Source organism: Gorilla gorilla, chromosome 8, assembly GCF_029281585.2.
Source record: "Gorilla gorilla gorilla isolate KB3781 chromosome 8, NHGRI_mGorGor1-v2.1_pri, whole genome shotgun sequence".
NCBI lineage: Eukaryota > Metazoa > Chordata > Mammalia > Primates > Hominidae > Gorilla > Gorilla gorilla.
Window position 1 is genome coordinate 24,191,752 of NC_073232.2, and position 22,260 is coordinate 24,214,011.

A 22,260-nucleotide genomic window follows, 5' to 3' on the forward strand; every position below is an offset into this window, starting at 1 on the left:
CAAGGAAACAATGACAAAGACTTTTTTTTTTTTTTTTTTTTTTTGAGACAGGATCTGCTCTCTTACCCAGGTTGGAGTGCAGTAGTACCATCCTCCCACCTCAGCCTCTCAAGTAGTGGGGACTACAGGCATGAGCCACTACAACCAGGTAATTAAAAAAATTTTTTTTTGTAGAGATGGGCTCAAGTGATCCTGAGCTCAAGTGATCCTCCTCCTTTGGCCTCCCAAAGTGCTGGGATTACAGGTGTGAGTCACCATGCTTGGCCTGACAAAGTCTTAATAACAACTTTGAAACAGATAATGACTCAGAATGAATTCAAATGACCACAAAGACAGTTTTCCTTTTCTTCAGAGTTTATTTTGAATTTTCATTTTTGGATAACCAAGCAGCTCTTTAAGAAGAATGCACAGAAGAGTCATTCTGGCACTTTTGGATAGTACATAAGATTTTCTTTTTTTTTTTTTTAAGTTTTTTTTAATAGTCACATTCAGCTCACTTGCTCAAACCAGACTCCCACGTTGGGTGAGCAAGATGAGCCCATAGGATTCCAGAGTTAATACGTAACCGTATATACAAACAGCCAAAAAACCATAATGGTGCCACAGGGATGGAGCAGGGAAGGGCATCTCTAACGTGTCCTCTAGTCTATCTTCGCTAAACAGAACCCACGTTACACATGATAACTAGAGAGCACACTGTGTTGAAATGAGGATGCTGACCCCAAATGGCACTTGGCAGCATGCAGTTTAAAGCAAAAGAGACATCCTTTAATAACTGTATAAAATCCAGGCAGTTCCATTAAAGGGGTTAAGAAAACCAACAACAACAAAAAGCGAGGGACTGTCTGTTGTCACTGTAAAAAAGGCACTTGGAGTTAATGGGACCAGGATTGGAGGACTCTTAGCTGATACAGATTTCAGTACGATTTCATTAAAAGGCTTGGATGTTAAGAGAGGACACTCAGCGGTTCCTGAAGGGAGACACTGAGATGGACCGCTGAGAAGCAGAACAGATGAACACAAAGGAATCAAATCTTTACAACCAAATTGCATTTAAGCGACAACAAAAAAAGGCAAATCCCAAAACACAACCTAACCAAAGCAAAATCTAAGCAAAATCAGACAACGAAGCAGCGATGCATAGCTTTCCTTTGAGAGAACGCATACCTTGAGACGCTACGTGCCAACCTAAGTTCTCAACGACAGCTTCACAGTAGGATTATTGTGATAAAAATGACTCAAGCGATGCAAAAAGTTTCATCTGTTCCCAGAATCCGAGGGAGAACTGAGGTGATGGTTAGAGCATAGCGACATCACGTGCGGTTTCTTAATGTCCCTGGTGGCGGATACGCCAAGTCCTCGGAAGGACATCTGGACACCACTTTCAGCCACCTCCTTGCAGGGGCGACATCCGCCAAAGTCATCCTTTATTCCGAGTAATAACTGTAATTCCTTTCTAACATTTACACGGCAAACAGGAATGCAGTAAACGTCCACGTCCGTCCCACGGCTGGGCTGCCGTTCCGTTTCCTCCACGAACGGGTACGCGCTTCCATGAGAAAGGATATTTGGCAATTTTATATTCCACAGTCAGGTGGGTCTGCGATAGCTCATTTAATGTTAAACGCCATCAGGGGCCTCTCCTCCCGTTTCTGCCAGGGGCTTTTCTTGTCTTCTCCTTGGTCATCATCATCATCGTCTTCCTCTTCCTCGTGGGCAGATCTTCTCTGGTGGGGGCTGGCTGCTGGCTCCGAGGGGGCATCCGCAGTCCGTCTGGTCGTCTCCTCCTGCAGGCTGGGCAGCTGGCCACCACTTCTCCGACTCGACCCCTCCAACAAGCATCGCAGGGCACTGTCCTCGGGGGTACAGACCGTGGTCCCACACTCGCTGCCACTCTGTTCCACGTCATCCAGGTACACGAGCTGCGTGTAGGCCGTGCTGTCTGGGGCTCGAGGCTCTTTCTGCTGGTGCTCTTGGACGGGCGGGTAGTTCTGCTGCAGAGACAAAGCATCTCCCCTTCCCTTCCGGGCTGATTTTGGTTCATTCATATCTACGCCAGAGTCCAAACTGGCATCATTACTTCCGTTCCTTCCAGCTCTTTGGAGATCAATGTATGAATGTCTAACGTGAGCGTTGGACCTGCCATCCAAGGAGACGAACCACGCCCGGGGGTGCGGAAGCGGCTTCCCACCCCCAAGCTCCATCAGGGCCTTTTCAGTCAGGAGCTGCACCTCACTGTTCATCTGAGCCAAAGCCGCGTCGTTCAGGGAAGCTGGGATGGAGAGAGACTCCGACATGGATGCGTTCTGAGGGCTCCACTCCCGGGTGCCCGCATCCTGCAGGTGCTGCTGAGAGATGGCCTGGGAAGACAGGGGCTGGGGCTGGATCTGTGAGGACGGGTGTGGGAAGATCCCGGCATGGGGATTGGACAGCTCAGCCTGTAGTCTTTCTATCTCAAGCTGCTGATCAGCCGGGACGACGAGGGGCTGGCTGACATAGGAGTGGTCCCCGGGGAGTTTCATATAATGAGCCGGGATGACCAAGGCAGGCAGTACTTTCCTGTAAACGCTGTCATTGACCTGGTCGACAGAACTGCAGCAGATTAACTGGCCGGGCCGTGGGAAGGATGTAGGTCTCTCGAGGTGATCTACTGATCGAGACATCATACATTCAGTGGGTCTGCGGTCCAGCAGCTGTTCTTTCTCAGGTGATAAAGGCGCGGGGTACAGATGTTCCTGAATGGTGAGTTTGCTTCCCGTGGAGGCTGGACCTTCTCTGTCCTGCTTTTCAAACAAAGGCTGTGAGAGCACGGTGTTGTAACTACCCCTGTAGTCATCATTGCCCGAGGACTCGTAGCCTTCTCTTTCCATAGATTTTCTTGCCTTTAAGGGAAAAACCTCCACTGACTTACGGTAGTCTTTCCCCAGCGTCCCACTTGGAGTGAGGTTATCAAAGGAGATCTGGCTTTTATCCTCTTCCTTGCAAGAGAGGAGCTCCTCCCGGGAGCTAAATTCCTGGGAGGTGCTGTAGGAGAGCTTGAGCATGGGGGTGTGCAGGTCCCCTTCGCCGCCCGGAGACATCATTTCCAAATGGACTCCACTCATCACCTCCTTCGTGCCAGGGGCCTCGGGGCGGCTGTGGCTGGTGACGGACAGTGGGCCAGGGAATTCTGACGCTCGGCGTGAAAACAGCAAGTTAATGTGTGACATGGACGTGGACTGGTCTCTTTTGGAACTCTCCAGTCCTGCAGGGAGCTGCAGTTTTCTGTGGTGCTGACGAGGTTTCAAGCACTTCCTCCTGCGCCCAAAGACACAATCCAAAGCTAAAGATTAGTGATTCTCACAATGGAAAAGTTTCAAGTTTCAGGTAAAATCCTAATTCTCAATTTCCATGGGGAGAGACAAGACAAAACAAGTCAGGAGCAGCCAAAAGCCTTCTCACCCCACACCCTGTCCTTTTTTTTTTTTTTTTTTTTTGAGACAGTGTCTTGCTCTGTCGCCCAGGTTGGAGTGCAGTGCTATGATCATAGCTCACTGCAGACTTGACCTCGTGGGCTCAAGTGATCCTCCCATCTCAGCCTCCCGAGCAGCTGGGACCGCAGGCACATGCCACCATGCCCAGCTAATTTTTGACTTTTAGTTTTTTGTAGAGATGGCCTGTGTTGCCCAGGCTGGTCTTAAACTCCTGGCCTCAAGCAATCCTCCCCCTTCAGCCTCCCAAAGTGCTAGGCCACCATGCCTGGCTCTTATCCTTATTTTATCCGAATTAGAGTAGGATAATCGAGAGATTTCATCTTTTACTGTCTGGAGAGCCCTTTGCCTAAATGAATTAAATGTATGACATACATTTTTCTATGACTTAAAAAAGTCAACAACTTATTAAAGAGTCTCAAATGTGACTAAAATGCTTTGCATTTTTAAAAATAAAATTTTTCCTCTATAATGTCTTTTTAAAACAGTTAAACTTAAAGGCTTTTATAATCCAAGTTACTTATTTCAAAGGGGTTACTCAAGAGTTGACAATAAATATTCTTGCAAACTAAACAGACACGGCATCTAAATAAGAATAAGTTTTTTTTTTTTGAGATGGAGTCTTGCTCTGTTGCCCAGGCTGGAGTACAGTGGTGCAATCTTGGCTCACTGCAACCTCCACCTTCTGGGTCCAAGCAATTCTCCTGCCTCAGCCTCCCAAGTAGCTGGGATTATAGGTGTGTGCCACCATGCCCAGCTAATTTTTGTATTTTTGGTAGAAACGGAGTTTCACCATGTTGGCCAGGCTGGTCTCGAACTTCTGACCTCAAGTGATCCGCCCACCTCGGCCTCCTAAAGTGCTGGGATTATAGGTGTGAGCCAACGTCCCTGGCCCAAATAAGAAGAGTTCTGCTTTGCCCTTCAGAGTATCATCTCTTAATCAGCGTTCAGGAATACTCTGAATAAATCATATGACTATTGGTAAACTCTTTTTCATAACTCCCCTTCTAAGCAATGTTATCCACGCAGCATGCTTTACACATACTATTTGTTAAGTTGCAACTTAGATCACAAATGTGAGTTCTTACTTTTTCATGGGAAGAAAAAGTACTTCAATTTAGAAAAATTAAAAAAAAAACCCACCTCCATATTAATGCTTCTAAGTATCAATTGCCCAAGAAACTGTGAATTAAAAAAGATATTGCCAAAATGGTAACACTTTACCTGCAATAATATAAAAGGAGACACAGCAAAACCAAAAGTATGAAAGCCATTCCTCCTAAAATGGCCAAAAGAAACACCGTGTGATACGTGGTAATGTCCTGTGTTACAACGGGACCTAGAAGGTCAGAAAATGGCATTTAGAGTTTTGAACACCTTTAACTCAAAAGAGGGATCATTCATTGAGAACACAGTGTCTTGTGCTTACTCTTCTTGGCTGGGGCATAGAGCAGTGGCCAGAGGAAAACACCCTTGGATCATGCACTTGGGGTACCACCAGCATTGCATTAGTGATTAGCATGACTATTATGGAAGCTCCCACGGCCAGGAGAACTTTGAATACTCAAAGACAAGATGTGGTTACGTCAAGGGCTCCTCCTAAGCAGAGAAGTGCGCCTCACTTGGTAGCACGTGCCGCATTTGAAATACATGATCTTTTTATTTTAATTTTTTTTTTTTTTGAGACAGGGTCTCATTCTGTCACCCAGGCTGAAGCGCAGTGATACAATCATGGCTTACTGTAGCCTTGACCTCCTGGGCTGCATCAATCCTCCTGCCTCAGCCTCCAGCATAGCTGGGACTACAGGCACGCACCACCACACCTGGCTAATTTTTGTAAATTTTTTTTAGAGGCAGTGCACTCACTATGTTGCCCAGGTGGGTCTTGAACTCCTGAGTTCGAGCAATCCACTGCCTCAGTCTACCAAAGTGCTGGGATTATAGGCACGAGCCACTGTGCCCAGCCATATGATATTTCCATACAAGAGAATGAACGCATGATGATATAATGACTGGGACTCTCACCTTCAGAAAGATGGCCTGACTATCTGGGAACTTTATATTGCAGTGAAAAAAAAAAAAATCCTACAAAATTTTATTCTCGCTTTTCCCGGGCAGTCAATCATTACCGTCTGGAGAGCCCCTAGCCCAAATGAATCAGTTTAAATGTATGACATACATTTCCTGTGACTTAAAAAAGTCAGCAACTTTTAAAACTTAATACAGGTATCAAATATGACTAAAATGATATCCATCTTTAAAAACAAGATCTTTCTCTACAATGCCTTTTCAAAATAGCTAACCTTACGTGGCCAGAGATCTCTTTAGAACTTATACATAAGGTTATCAAAGATAAAAATATTTTAAGTTTATGTTGGAAAAAATCCCAAGAGGTAGCTTAACTCACATTTTATGTTCCGTAGTAGTACAAATCTATCTTAATGTTACTAACAACAGATCAGCGACAACAAAAACCTCCCAACATTCCAATATTTAGGTATTTATTGGTGTCCGAGTTTCCTGGCAGTGTATGAATACACGGGTCGAAATGAACTGGCTTCATATTATTTCAGGGTAGCATGGCTATGATTATCAAACACCACAGACACCCATTTGCTTATTTTTGATTTTTGATATTCCAAGACATAGATTTTTTAAAAAATCTTCTTAAGGGGACAAATCTCCTAATTTAAGACCTAGATAAACCCAAGATTTACCAGTTTTTGAAAATAGTGATGTTACTTAAATTCACAAGAAACATCATTCTCTTTCAGATATAATTACTTCAACGGAGTGCGAGGAGGGGGTTAAAGTTTACAGAAATTGGAAAAATAACTGACAATTAGATACTGGCTTACTTGTTCAGAGAAACAATTTTTTTTTTTTTTTCGAGACGGAGTCTTTGCTCTGTCACCCAGGCTAGAGTGCATTGGTGCGATCTCAGCTCATTGTAACCTCTGCCTCCTGGGTTTAAGTGATTCTCCTGCCTCAGCCTCCTGAATAGCTGGGATTATAGGCGCCCGTCACGATGCCTGGCTAATTTTTTTAAGTAGAGATGGGGTTCCACCATCTTGGCCAGGCTGGTCTTGAACTCCTGACCTCGTCATCCACCTGCCTCGTCCTCCTAAAGTGCTGGGATTACAGGCGTGAGCCACCGCACCCGGCCCAGAGAAACAATTTTTTCATGCAAAGACAATAGACAATTCCCACGGATCTAGCAAAGCTTTGTCAGGAGTCACCAAGAAACTTAGGGTACACATAAAAGTATTTCCAAATACTGATGCTTCGTCCTTTAAGTACTCAAAGCATTATTTTTTTGTTTTGTTTTGTTTTGAGACGGAGTCTCACTATCATTCAGGCTGGAGTGCAGTGGCACGATCTGGGCTCACTGCAACCTCTGCCTCCCAGGTTTGGGCAATTCTCCTGCCTCAGCCTCCCGAGTACCTGGGACTACAGGCGTGTGCCACTGTGCCTGGCAAATTTTTTGTATTTTTAGTAGAGACAGGGTTTCAACGTGTTAGCCAGGATGGTCTTGATCTCCTGACCTCATGATTTGCCCACCTTGGCCTCCCAAAGTCCTGGGATTACAGGCATGAGCCACCGTGCCTGGCCAGCATTATTGTTTTAATCTCTGCCAGTACGATTCTTTATAAAATTCACAGCTATACTTCACTTCAAGGAGTTAAGGAACATAACCCAAATCATTTTGTTGTTGCTTTTGAGTTCATGAAAGCCCAATATTAGTATAATTTTTTGTAATAAAGGTGGGTTGTGAGATGACTGACATATGTATCCCTACATTAAATACCATCAGGGGCTGTAGTGGGTATGCTTTGTGTTATTTTTGAGATGGGGTCTCACTCTGTCACCTAGGCTGGAGTGCAGTGACATGATCATAGCTCACTGCAGCCTTGAACTCTTGAGCTCACGGGATCCTCCTGCCTCAGCCTCTCAAGTAACCGGGATTACATGTGAATGCTACCATCACTGGCTAATTAAAAAAAAATTTTTTAGAGGTGGGGTCTTGCTATGTTGCCCAGGCTGGTCTTGAACGCCTGGGTTCAAGAGATCATCCTGCCTTGCCTCCCAAAGTGCTGGGATTACAGGTGTGAGCTACCATGCCCTGGCCTGTGTATGCTTTTTATAGCCTTGAGTCTCTTCCTTCACTGCTAGGAAGCTCTCAGGGGAGCTATGTCTGGCAGTTCCTTCATGCTGCCTTACAAAAGCATATACTGGACAGGCGCAGTGGCTCATGCCTGTAATTTCAGCACTTTGGGAGGCTGAGGCGGGTGGATCACCAGAGGTCAGAAGTTCAAGACCAGCCTGACTAACATGGTGAAACCCTGTCTCCACTAAAATACAAAAATTAGCCAGGTGTGGTGGCGGAGACCTGTAATCTCAGCTACTCCAGAGTCTGAGGCAGGATAATTGCTTGAACCCAGGAGGCGGAGATGGCCATGAGCTGAGATCATGCCATGGTACTCCAGCCTGGGCAACAAGAACAAAACTCTGTCTCAAAAAAACAAACGAACAACAACAACAAAACCAAAACACACACACACACAAAGCATATACTGATCTACTGCATGATGGGAAAACTGATAGCTGAGATTGAAATACATCTAAAATTAAAGTTCATTTTAATGCGTGGGCTTTATGGCATTTATTTTAGTACTTAAGACAATTCTTTTCCTTCCTTTGTTTCTTTTCAGTCATAATCTAGGTATTTCAGATTCAGAGAATGGTGCATTTCTACGTGTGGTTCATGCTTATATCACTACAAAAACAATAGCATCAAGGGAAACACATTAATCTTTTTTTTCTTTTTTTGAGATGGTGTCTCGCTCTGTCGCCCAGGCTGGAGTGCAGTGGCACAATCTCGGCTCACTGCAACCTCTGCCTCCTGGGTTCAAGCGATTCTCCTGCCTCAGCCTCCCAAGTAGCTGGGACTAAGGTGTGTGCCACCACGCCCAGCTAATTTTTGTATTTTGAGTAGAGATGGGGTGTCACCATGTTAGCCAGGATGGTCTCGATCTCCTGACCTCATGATCCGCCCTCCTCGGCATCCCAAAGTGCTGGGATTACAGGCGTGAGCCACCGCGCCCGGCTAAGGGAAACACATTACTCTTAAAACAGATGTGAAGTGTAAATTTTCTTAGTATGGTGATATAAAGTCATTGTAACACATTTTTCCACACCTGTTTAGGAAAGACCTCCATCAAATCAGTTACTTTGTGAGTCTAAGTGCTAATTCCAGTGATAATTCCATTGCTAAAATATTTGGACTTGCATTTTAGAACTGCCTTCATGGTTCATTTACAAGAGACACCTTTTAATCACAGCACATTTCAACCTAGCTAAGTCACCTACTTTATTCACCAGTCTTGAATGTGCATGACTTTTAGATGTCTTTAAAAAGAAAAATCATAAAGATTTGCCATTTGAGCATAAAGATTTGCCACCAAGAAAGAGATTTACTAATGAAGGCAGAAGGCAGTCCAAGTAATATAGATTCTAAAGGCAGCTTGAGCAACAGAAGCTATCGCTGGAAATAATTCTCCTGAGATGACCATTTTGAAAACAAAACAAAAAAAACTCAACAATTCTAGAATATTTTTGGGGGTAACATAGGTTAAAAAAATAAACTATTAGTCACATTCTGAAAGATATGCATTAATGCACGTATCCTAAATGGAGGGGAAGATTCTCGTAGATACAAAGCAACTGGTTTGCGTTTAAGCCATTTTGGAAATGCCCCACCAGGCTTTTTGCCCCCAGTGGTGACTTCCCGCTAGCATCTCTGTGGAGTGCTTTTCCCTACATGTGTGCCTATACCAGGCCACAGCTGTTTCAGGAATTAGGGAGGAGGTCTTGCTGGTCTCTGTGGGCTTTTGATGAAGAATTCCCTATGGCAGCTGTCCGAACAAAACAGCCACTCAAGACTATTTTCTATGTATTATTCTTACCCTAGATGGAAGATTTCCAACCAGAAGTCCCCCACCCCCGTGAAATACCTTCTTTACATCATCTCATTTTCAGACTTTTAACCATTTTTGAATAAGATGTGATCGCCCTGCTGAAGTTATTTTCAAAAGCATACTTAGCCTGAACCCTCAAAGACCAAAGCAACTGATCCGCATCATCGCAAGTGTTGGCTCCGTGTTACCTGGGATGGGAGGGGACATGGCGGCCACCCAGTACCCCAACTGGGGAGCAATGTATGTCCACGTCAGCTGGCTGCCTTCCTGGTGCACAAGACCCAGACCGCTCTTCAGCCACGTTCCTGTGGAATTGAGAAAGAGATGTTAGCTACAAGCACACCAAGCTCCTTTGTAAGGCTTGAGCATATTGTAAAAGTCATCTTAAATATCTTAAATGTCATGTTTATGACCTATAAGATAACCAAGATGGCCAAAGTGTCATCTAGGGACCCCAGGCAGCTTTCTGGAGAAATTCTTTTCATTTTCCTTTCAGGGAAAGATAAGCAACTTTAGTGTTCCTTTGCCTTCTCAATTAAATTACTTTCAGCCACTTTATCAAACACCCCTCCTTCCAAACACAGATGATTTTAGCAGAAGCCTTTGGAACTCAGAAGCAGAATACAGGCAGCATGATGGGGGCTGGTGGGAGTGAAAAGAGAGGGGGAAATCCGGCTCTATTCAAGCTCTTTGTCCTTGAGCAAATTTTCTACCCAGAGCTGCAGACTGGCTATATCAGAATTACCTAGGGGTGTTTTGAAAAAATAGATCCCTTCATCCCATCTTTGCAAACTCTCATCCAGTAACCCTGGCTTCAGTGAGCATTTTTAAAAGCTTCCAGTTTGTTTCAATGCTGGGAAACACCAAATACATCAAGTTCCTGCTGTATCTTCCAGTTATTACTTTAGCTAGCATTTGAAAGTAACAAGCACCTGCTATGCACTAGCTATTCACAGCATACATGTCTTATAATACACCATCTATAACTCTCACCACAACAATGAAGACTGGGGAGTTACAAAACTTTTCCAAGGCCTCTCGGTGGCTGAGAGCAGAGTGGGAATAGAACCTGGGGCTGCCTGACCTCAAGGCTGTGCTATTTCTTCTGCTCTACCAGGCTGCATTTCCTAGAAACCTTCCCAGCATTTGATTGCATTTTTACTTTGTGAAGTTTCTAGGAGCAAACTCATTGAAGAGGATGAACTTGCCCAAGGTTGTTGGGCTATTTCCCAGCCAAAAATGGATGCCTTTTCCTGGGCTCACCTGCAGAGAGCCTTGCTCTGAGGCCTGCGATGGCAGCTGTGTGCAGAAGGCCAGGGAGAGGCTGGGCGAACCTCTAGACGGCCCGCGCACCCACTCCGACTTATCAGCATGGAGATAGATGTCCTGGCATACACAGGCCTCCTGTGCAGCTCATCTCTCTCCTATAATCATTGTCACCTGAAATGGCTACGTGGGCGACCCTGTGGCTCTAAGGCCTAAATAGACCAGCTGTGCACCAAATGCAGGCATGCGTCATTTAACAGGGATACATTCTGAAAATGCATTGTTCATCGCTGTGCAAACATCATAGAGCGTCCTTATGCAAACCTAGGTGGTACTGCCTCCTACACACCTGGGCCACACGGTCTAACCCATTGCTCCTAGGCTACAAACCCGTACATCGTGTGACTGCGCTGAATACCATAGGCCACCGTCACACAATGGGAAGTATCTGGGTATCTAAACATAGAAAAGGTACAGTAAAAATACAGAATTATAGTCTTATGGGATCACCATTGTACATGTAGTTCATCATTGACCCAATCATCATCCTGTGACTCATGCCTGTGTTCTACCCAAATGCTTGCCTTGCTTAGCTATAAGCCTCATGCAGAGGTGGTGGTAATGGATTTATATTCCCCCTGAAGAAAGAAACAACACTTGGGTTGCTTTGAGGCCTTATCAGTTGCCATAGCAACATTCAAATGCAGTGGGTGGAAAGATGCCCTTGGTGATGCCTCCCCTGGCAGCCGCTCCTCTGCTCACATGGCAGCGGCACACAGTGGGCAGGTGGGACAAGTCGGGCACCAGCGAGGGCTCGGCATCTCCCCCTTCCCAAGCCACAGACTGGATCACTGCACCAGCAGGTTTGGGCTCCAGAAAGAGCAGACTGTAAGCAAGGTTTTGCAAACGGGTATGAGGGCAGGGATGCCCGGTTCTGGTCCATTTCCTGAAGCGCACCCTCCTAGAAATCACCCTGTTCTACAGGGCTATTGTACTAGGGGAGCGACAACGTAAGATGTTTGACACATTGAGGAAAAAGGGCTGGGCATGGTGACTCACGCCTATAGTCCCAGCACTTTGGGAGGTCAAGGTGGGAGGATCACTTGAAGCCAGGAGTTCGAGACCAGCCTGGGCAACAGAGTGAGATGCCATCTCTACAAAAAATAATTTTAAAAAGTAAGAAAAAGGTTTTCTCTGATGGTAAGAAAGCTTCCTCGAAGGTAGAGAATGTTTGCGAATGCTCCTACTCCCGCTCCAGGCTTGGCGCCCGTTCAGCTCATGACTTACACGTCGTATCCCCTCCCCAAAGCTGGCCCACTACAGTGATGCTCTCAGCCTCTCTGCATCAGCCAGGAAATGGCTGTGCATTCTTTGGTTTGCTGTTTTCCCCACATTAGATTGTTGAGTCACTGCTTGTCAAACAGAGCAGATTCTGGGTTAGGCTAAACAGGACCCAGAGGGTGACAGCTGGAAGCAGAGTAAGTCCTGCTCATTCATGAGTGCACACCTGCCTTTCTCCCTAAGTTGCCTTTCCCTTCTAAAACACACGATAACCAATTGAAACAGACTTTAAAAAATAGCTCCACATTGGCTGGGGGTGGTGGCTCATGCCTGTAATCCCAGCACTTTGGGAGGCTGAGGCTGGTGGATCACTTGAGGTCAGGAGTTTGAGACCAGTCTGAGCAACACAGCAAAACCCCGTCTCTACTAAAACTATGAAAATTAGCTGGGTGTGGTGGCTCCCATCTGTAATTCCAGCAACTGGGGAGGCTGAGGCAGGAGAATCACTTGAACCTGTGAGGCGGAGGTTGCGGTGAGCTGAGATTGAGCCACTGCACTCCAGCCTGGGCGACAGAGCAAGATTCTATCTCAATTAAAAAAAAAAACAAAAAAACCCTCCACATTACATTTGGGACAAGCCTAGTGGGTGACCACATATACAGACCCCACCAGACTAATGAGTCCCCAGGTTCACTCTGGAGGGCCTGCAGTCCAGCAGTGGTGCTGGTGGAGGCCAGAAAGTCCATTGGCTGAAGAAGACATAGCTGCTTGGAGGGTCAGCTAGGAAACACCCACCTGGGGTGGGTGTAGAAGGATTGGGATGAGTTTAGTTTTGATGAACAGGCAGGGGTTGTCAGTGATGGGGAGAGATGGGGCAGGGCGGGAGCCAGGAGAAAGAGAAGGAGGACATTCTGCCCAGGGATCAGTGTGTACAAAGGCCTGGTGTGGTGGGCCTGGATGACATGTGAAGATGGAAGTGGGGATGGGAGCACAGAGGCCCCGGGTGAACAGGACGGAGCAGCTGTGCCCGGGCTGGAAAGGAGTTAGGCATCCTTCTGGGACGATCTTCACACCCCATTTGCTGCAGGAGGACATGGGGGACCTGGAAACGGAGGCACACATGGTTGGAGCTTCTCCCACTTCCTTCCTCTCTTCTACCCCTGATAGGGTTTGGCTATGTCCCCACCCAGATGTCATCTTGAATTGTAGCTCCCACAATTCCTGTGTGTTGTAGGAGGCACCTGGTGGGAGATAACTGAATCATGGTGGCAGGTCTTTCCTGTGCTGTTCTTGTGATAGTGAATAAGTCTCAGGAGATCTAATGGTTTTATAAGGGGGAGTTTCCCTTTACAAGTTTTCTCTCTTGCCTGCCACCATGTAAGATGTGCCTTTTGCCTTTTGCCATGATTGTGAGGCCTCCCCAGCCATGTGGAACTGTGAGTCTATTAAACCTCTTTTTCTTTATAAATTTCCCAGTCTCAGGTATGTCTTTATCAGCAGCGTGAAAACAGACTAATACAGTCCCCAACCCCCTCTTTAGTTCCTGCCAGGCAGTCTTCACAATGCACACCTCTACCCATTCTGTGACTTTGCCTGCAAATGTAGCTCCAACCTCATATAGTTTTTCTCTCTTCCAAAAATCTACCCAGTCTTTCAAGATTCAAATCAAGCCCAGTGTTTTTCCAGAGGCCTTTCTAGGACACATGGGTCTTCCGTGTCTTGGCACATCCTGGGCAAGTGTTACTGCATCATCCATTTGCCAAAAACACACGTTGCCTTCCGTGGCTAGCCTGTGGCCCTCAGTCTTATCTCCTTTCTTAGATCGTAAACTCCATGGGTGTGGCCTGTGTCTTGCGTTCCTTTTGTTTTCTTCTCAGCATCTAGAGATATGCATAGAGTAGGAACTCCAGAGAACTTCAGAATGAGTGGAAGCTACAGGTGCAATCAAAAAATAATATCTGGTAACCTGTGAAAGGCTGGGTGCAGTAGGCAGGGAAGGATATCCCCATGGCAGTCTGATCATGCCTGGGATGCTGCCCTTTCAAACTAAAGGGAACAGAACCAGCTGGGGAAGAGCCTACTATGGCTAAAGTGTGACACTCTTTGGGGATTCAACAATCATGCTGTTACTGGCAAAAGCATTTCATGCTTTCCGTGTTTTGTGGGAGGAAATAAGCTCCAGGGAGTACGGGAATTAGCAAATTGTGTACTAGAAACACATGCTTCTCATGGTGGAATCCTGATGCCACTGTGGGATGCAGAGTTTCACCACCGGAGCAGCGGGCACCAGGGCCAGGATTCTTTACTGGTGGTACCGGATGGCAGAGCACACTGGCCTCTGCAAAGTCTCTTCTGCTGAATATGGGATCGCTGGGTGTTGCAACCAGGAAGGGTGCCCTTTCATCATGTGGTGAGAGCCTCGGGCACTGCTGAGACAGAGCAAGGGAGGAACCAGGTTGTTCCTGCTGCGCGGACCAAAGAAAGCTCCACTGCAAGGCCTCTCAAGTTGGCCCACCTGCCCCTGAGCATGGAGGCCTTGGGATGCTCCTGGGTGAGGACATCTGCCCAGAGGGCTCTCCTGCTTAAGCATGTCTCCTTGGGGTCTGACAGACAGCAGTCCCTAATGTGACAGCAGCCCAGCTGGGCTACCTGCTCAAGCCCCCTTCACCCTGAGCTTCTCTTTCTGCCCTTCCCAGTCTCTTCCAGGGGCTTACCACTGCCTCTTAGTGTCTTCTGCACAAGCAAGCAGCTGAGGTGGCCGCTGGGACTTGCAGACTCAAGGAAAGGTCATGTGGTGAAGGCAAGCAGGACCCTACAGCCTCCTCCTGCCTCGCCCCAGAAACCCAGGCTTCTTCCTGCAGAAGCCGCACTGCTGCAGCTGTGCCAACCTGGTCGTGCAGCCGGCATTTTAGGAGGTGGCTGGACAATGATATGTGCCTCTCTGTTCTAATCAACGCCTATGGCTGGGCCTGTTACCGGGACTGCATGTGTGTGAAGGTTACAGGGTGATCTCTCTGGCATCATCAACGGATGAAATTCTGCGTTACTGAAATTTCTAGATCATTGATTGTTGCATAGTTTTTAAAGCATTTGAACCCCCTCTTTAATGGATTCTTAGGCAGAAACTAATATATGAAACAGATAAAAGGTAAGCTTCCCTGCATGAGGGCAAAGAGATGTCCCCTCAATCCCCACCACAGCCATCCCCAGGACACCTCCTGAACCATCTGGGAGCTACTCTTCTACATAACCTGACTCTGCCAAAACTTGAAAAGGCCATTTATAAAAATTCTAAAAAGCATCATTTCCTCCTGCTCTGTGAATGTGAATACAATTTTGACTTTTCTTCATTACTCAGGGTCATAATTATGATCAACTACAATGCTAGGTTCTGACATATGAATGTCCTTAAGAATACAGAGGTGGGGATTATAAGTTGTTTGCTCTTGTGCTGAATACTCCCGCCTACCCTCATGTTTATTTCCCTTTTCTTTCTTCCTTATAACTTGTTATCAGTGTTCTGTTATGAACTCTGCTCCCCCACCACAACCACCCCCCAGCTTCCCACCTGGAGCTGTATGCTATTGGGAAACACACAACCTTGTTACAATTCTGTCTGAAATAAGATACACAGGCAGTGTGAGGGACAGGAGGACAAAATCAGATATGGAACAGTGATATATATATATATATTTCTTTTTAGACAGAGTCTCATTCTTTTGCCCAGGCTGGAGTGCAGTGGTGCAATCTCAGCTCACTGCAACCTCTGCCTCCTGGGTTCAAGTGATTCTCCTGCCTCAGCCTCCTGAGTAGCTGGGATTACAGCCACCTGCCACCACAACCAGCTAATTTTTTGTATTTTTAATGGAAATGGAGTTTTACCATGTTGGCCAGGCTGGTCTCAAACTCCTTACCTCAAGTGATCTGCCCCCCTTGGCCTCCCAAGGTGTAGGGATTATAGGTGTGGGCCACTGCACCCGGCCGGAACAGTGATAGTTGAAATCCAAGTTCAGTATTGTTTTCTTCCACACCACACTCTCAGGTCAGTTTTTGTCTGAATTGTCATTTTCTTTTTTGTTCTTTTGAGACAGGGTCTTGTTCTGTCACCCAGCTGGAGGGCAGTGGTGCAATCATGGCTCACTGTAGCCTCAACCTCCTGTGCTCAAGGGATCCTCCCATCTCAGCCTCCCAAATAGCTGAGACTACAGGCACGTGCTACCATGCCCAACTAACTTTGGTATTTTTTGTAGAGACAGTCTCTATATATTGCCCAGGATGGCCTTGAACTTCTGGACCCAAGTGATCCTCCTGCCTTGGCCTCCCAAAGCACTGGGATTATAGGCATCAGTCACCAGGCCCACCTTGAAGTATCATTCTTTAGAGTTAGACCTTACACAATGGAAAGACTCAGAGATATTTTCAAGTATAAACAATTTGTTGAACTATCTTACTAATTTTTTGAAAATGAGTAATGCATCCAGCTGGCAAGGTTCACTGGGTGTAAAGCATCATGCATTCTTAATTTGGAAGCTACATTTAACTACAATGATTATTACACATAACAACTGACAGGCAGGGAAAGATGTGTCCTGCAAGATCTGATGCTGTCTCCCAGCAATTGCCAAGTGTGCTGCTTTCCTGCTTGGTTACCAACCAGTAATGAAATCTACTTTTATTTGCAAAGTATAAAGAAAAGTGAGTTCAAAGATTTAACAAATGGCCATCAAAAGAGAAAAGAACTCTAAAGTATGAAAAACGGCCCAAAACAATGTCTAATTTGAATATGGCCTAAGGAGATCACAGTTACCTGGCTTTTCCTGCCTGGCACATTTACTCTGCCTGGAAACTCCCCTGTAGCAGCCAATTACCTTCTCACCACTGGGTAAGAAGCAGACAGACCTGATATTACAAGCACTATTGACTTTGAAAAGATCGTACCTGAAACTCACATGTTAAGAGATTCTTAAAATCTCTTTTTGAGAAAGAGATTAGCCAAAGTACAAGAACAAAGTGGGAGTATTTTTTTTTTTTTTTTTTTTAAGAGACTGGGTCTTGCTTTGTCATTCAGGCTGGAGTGCAGTGTTGCTATCTTGGCTCACTGCAACCTCTGGTTCCTGGGCTCAAGCGATCCTCCCACTTCAGCCTCCTGAGTAGCTGGGACTACAGGCATGCACCACCACATCTGGCTGATTTTTGTATTTTTTAGTAGAGATGGGGTTTCACCATGCTTCTCAGGCTGGTCGCAAACTCCTGGGCTCAAGTGATCCTCCTCCTGCCTCTTCCTCCCAAGGTGCTGGGGTTGCAGGCATGTGCCCCGCGCCAGCCCAAGTGACTGTTCTTATGCTGAGATTTGTTAGCATGTCAGACCTCAGAACACTGGGCAGATAAACACCCAGCAGCATAAAGGGTCAATGGACCATACAGATGACTTCCCTGGATTGACATGATCCTAAATGTGATATCCAAGTCTGCCACTTCCTAGTCGTGTGCGCTGAGGACATGCTGAGGATGACACAGAAGAGGACCTGAACGTCCCTGTGACATCACTGAACCACTGGTGCAATCCTAGAGCCACCTGCCTCATGTTTCTTTGTCACGTAAACACTAAATGGCCTCGTCATTTAAGCGCTTGTAGCTGGGTACTTTACTTCTTGCAGCTAATGTATTCTAATAGATGTATTTTTCCAGAAAGAGGCTGCAGTGAATTCTACTAGGTCTATAAGCTGGGACTCGGAAAGAAATGCCACAGCCACTCAGAAATCCAATTGCCAAAAGTTCTATCAATGAAGACGTGATTGTCCATACTGTGAAACATAGCCATTTCTACTCCTACAGCTACATTCGCACTGTGAGAGATTTGGGAACATTTAGGATGGGGGGCAAGGTCACTTGTGCTGGTGCAGGCATGGCCTTGGATTGGGGAACCTGCTGTTGTTTCATTTTTCAGCTGTGGGCTCTGCCTAATCACTAGCTTTCTTGGGCTGTCATGGCTCTGGATGAATAATTAGCATGGAGTGAGCACTAGCTCGTTTGAGGAATAATCTTCTTAAGAGGTATGCACCTCTCAGATCCATGGCAAACATCATCATCATCATCGTCATCACCACCATCATCGCCATCGTCACCACCATCATTGTCACCATCACCATCATCACCATTGTCACCCCATCACCATAATCACCATCACCATCATCACCATTGTCACCCCCCTCACCATCATCATCATCACCATCACCATTGTCACCCCCATCACCATCATCACCATCACCCCCATCACCATCATCACCATCACCACCATCACCAACATCATCATCATCACCATCACCATCATCACCATCAGGCCTTTCCAGATCCCTGAACATGCTAGATTTCTCTAGAAAACAGATGACTTGCTTCCTAGGGCTTTCATCTGCATTAAGCAATAATCTCCATAAGTTCCTACCAACTATATATATAGAATTATCAATATTTAAGTCTATGTTATTGTATACTTTAACAAAATCAGCATAGAATCACATTAAAATCAAATAAAAAGCCATCAGCCCTTAAACCACATTCTTCAGTATGGCAGAAACAGTGACAATTTCTACATTTATGACACTGTGGGATAGTCCTCTTTTTTTCCAAATTAAACTCTACGGCTTTGAGTAGCTAGGTTTCCTTCTTTGGAATTGTTTTTCCATGAAATATGTCAGAAGTAAACATTCCTAGTTAATTATATAGCAAAGTATTTGCCCGGTGGTCAATTATCTAATCATTCTTGTTGAAAGCAATCAAACTGAAGAGCAAAAGTTATGTGCAGATGGTTGGATTCTCATAGCTGTGGGCAAGTACATTTCAGGACTGGTTTAAACAAGAATAAAATTAAGGGCAACTCATTGTAACCAACGACCTTCGTTTGAAGCATGAAATCATGAATGTGTTGAATATTAGAAATTAACACGATGACTGTATTCAGCTGCAACACATTCCCTGGGTATTTTTAGGGTAGTTTTTGAGAAAGATTCTTAAATTTAAGCAACTGATTTTTTTTTTCTTTAAGCTTTAGCTGAGCTATCGTAAGACTTACTGAAACAAGTTTTAGGAAAGAAGCAGTTATGGGAAACCACAAAATACTGGCAGACTTATAGAAAGCTTATTCCTTAAATAGATAGCTAGAGGTATTAGGATACATAATAGCATTAATAAAATTTAATGAGAGACTTCTGAATTTACAATAGATATATATACATTTCCTGAAAGTAGGTCAGAATACAAGCTAATTAGCCCCATCTGGAGAGAAATTTTGTTCATTACCCACTGAGGCCAATACCCATCTTGCAATTACATGTCAGAAGGGACTGGGTGGGGAGCACACAAGGATTGTGGGTGGCACAGCCATTAGTCCCCTGCATTGGAAAAATCCTCAAGATGAAAGACAGCATAACAGATAATTTGCAGAGAATAACTGAGCGTTCTCATAACAGAGAAATTACAACTCTGGAGACATGTGGTAGGATGCTTGCTAAAGAGCTTGTTGACACAGAGATCTTGCTAAGTGCAGGTTCTGATCCAGAGGTCTGGAGGAAAGCCTGAGAAGGCAATTCTTATTTTATTATTATTATTTTTTTAAGGCAGGTTCTCTCTCTATCGCCCAGGCTGGAGTGCAGTGGTGCAATCACAGCTCACTGCAGCTTCGACCTCCTGGCTCAAGTGATCTTCCCACCTCAGCCTCCCGAGTAGCTAGGACCACAGACACATGCCACCATGCCTGGCTAAATTTTTATTTTTTATAGAGATGGGGTCTTGCTATGTTACCTGAGCAGGTCTCAAACTCTTGAGTTCTAGCGATCTTCTCCCCTTGCCTTCTCAAAAATGCTGGGACTACAGGTGTGAGCCACCGTGCACAGCCCTGAGAACGCGGTTCTAACGAGCTCCGGGTGATGCAGGTGCCGTTCATCAGCAGATCTCACTCCGAGTAGCAACTCCTCTCTAAATTATTTGCCCTTTTGTGGGTGTGGCAACTCTGTCAGGCAGAATTGCCACACCCGCAAAATGCCCTAATGCCATTTCCTAGCATGTGGCTGTAGCGGGTTCACTAGGTGGCCAGTGCTTGAAGCAACTTCAGAAATATTTCTGATATATTCAAGAAGGAATCTGGTCAATTGTCAGACTATAGGCCAGGAGTCAGCGCACTCAAATGCCTACAGATGACTGGGTGTGGTGGCTCATGCCAGCAATCTCAGCACTTTGGGAAGCCTAGGTGGAAGGGTCTCCTGTGCCTAGGAGTTTAAGATCAGCCCTGGCAACACAGCAAGACCACATCTCTACAAAAAATAAAAAACAAAAAAATTAGCCGGGCCGTGGTGGCAGGTGCCTGTAGTCCCAGCTACTTAGGAGGCTGAGGCAACACAGCAAGACCACATCTCTACAAAAAATAAAAAACAAAAAAATTAGCCGGGCCGTGGTGGCAGGTGCCTGTAGTCCCAGCTACTTAGGAGGCTGAGGCAGGAGGTTTACTTGAGCCCGGGGGCTTGAGGCTGCAGTGAGCCACGGTCATGCCACTACACTCTAGCCTAGGTGACAAAGTGAGATCATGTCAAAACAACAACAGCAACAAAAATTTCAAATGCCTACAGATGCCATTGTGTCCTTGCCTAGAGGGATGTGTTGCTTAGTGACCTGGCTGGTTCCAAGCTTGAGACCTCTGCACTGACCACTGTTCCTGCCAGGGATGTCCTGTCCCCGAGATAAGCCCACATTAGGATTCTGGGTGTTGTTAGGATCTCAGCTCAAATGTCACTTCTCCAAAGGCTCTGACCAGCTAATGACTCTCTCCACCATCACTCTGCTTAATTGTTTCTCCACCATCTGAAATAAACTAGCTCATTGTCGGTCTCCTTCTTCTAGAACAATAGCTTTGTAATTATAGGGCCCTTCCCCAGCTTGTTTCGCCATTGTTTTATCCCAAGAGCCTACAACAGAGTAATGTCTGGCACAAAGAAGATGTTCAATAAATATTTGCTGACCGAAGGAACTGTTTGATTTTTTTTTCCCTAAGTGAAGCCAGGAATAGAATTCCATGGAAAATCTTCCCATTTTTTAATGTTGGCAGTAAATTCAAACACAGCAAACAAATATCCCCAAACGAACTGTACGGACCAAACAAAATACATCTGGAAACAGGTGGTTGTTCTGCATTCCCAGATCAGCCCATCATTCTATTCAGCCACATTAAGTCTTGGCATTGAAGCGGGAATCCACAAAAATCTGATAAACTGGGAAAGGGGATTTGGAGTCTGAAGAAATCACGTTTTGTGTCTCCCCCTTCCCTAGGATGTCCCATGAGTGTGGGAAACACTCAACTCTACTGAGCTAAAGTTCCTTTCTGATAAAGACGGGAGTCCCCCACCTCCAGGGTTGCTTTGGGAATAATGGTGTAAAATGTTGGTTTATAGGAATACCTGTTTTTCTAATGGATAAGCTCAGCTAAGAATGAATAGATAAAAACATTTTTTTTTGGGCCAGGGGCAGTGGCTCACGCCTGTAATCCCAGCACTTTGGGAGGCTGAGGCAGGCAGATCACGAGGTCAGGAGATCGAGACCATCCTGGCTAACATGGTGAAACCCCGTTTCTACTAAAAAATACAAAAAATTAGCTTGGCATGGTGGCCGGCGCCTGTAGTCCCAGCTATTCAGGAGGCTGAGGCAGGAAAATGGTGTAAACCCGGGAGGCGGAGCTTGCAGTGAGTCGAGATCACACCACTACACTCCAGCCTGGGTGACAGAGCAAAAAACCCCATTTTTTTTCTCTAAAGGATCTAAGTTGTGATCCCATTTTTCTTCCCCTTCAGTTTAGGAAAACTTCAAACTGCATACTGGAAATGGCTGGGCTGCCAGATACAAATACGTGTACATGGCGTACTGCAGGGACAAGCCAGACACTTCTGTGGAAGCTTCTAGTGAAGGACATTCTGCACATGCCGGGTGTATTCAGGGTGTGTGTGTGTGTGTGTGTGTGTGTGTGTGTGTGTGCATGTGTGTGCGTAAAAATAATTTTAAAGGGGTGATTCAAAGGAAGGGGCAAAAAGAACTACGATGGCCTGGTGTGGTGGCTAACGCCTGTAATCCCAGCACTTTGGGAGGCCGAGGTGGGTGGATCACGAGGTCAGGAGATGGAGACCATCGTGGCCAATGTGGTGAAATCCCATCTGTACTAAAAATACAAAAAGTAGCTGGGCATGGTGGCACATGCCTATAATCCCAGCTATTCGGGAGGCTGAGGC

The 22,260-nt window shown here is 45.8% G+C and overlaps 1 protein-coding gene across 2 annotated transcripts in view; it reads right to left on the reverse strand.

Moving 5' to 3' along the window:
* Window positions 1–336: 336 nt before the first annotated feature.
* The window catches only part of FAM171A1 (family with sequence similarity 171 member A1), a 159,859-nt gene continuing 137,935 nt past the window's right edge, over window positions 337–22,260 (reverse strand). For both annotated transcript variants that reach the window (XM_031015381.3, XM_031015382.3), the window contains 3 exons: window positions 9,637–9,753; window positions 4,695–4,809; window positions 337–3,297 (listed from right to left, as the gene is read on the reverse strand). In XM_031015381.3, the coding sequence (XP_030871241.1) occupies window positions 1,611–3,297; window positions 4,695–4,809; window positions 9,637–9,753 (1,919 nt within the window). In that variant the 3' untranslated portion in view covers window positions 337–1,610. The remainder of the gene's footprint in view (window positions 3,298–4,694; window positions 4,810–9,636; window positions 9,754–22,260) is intronic.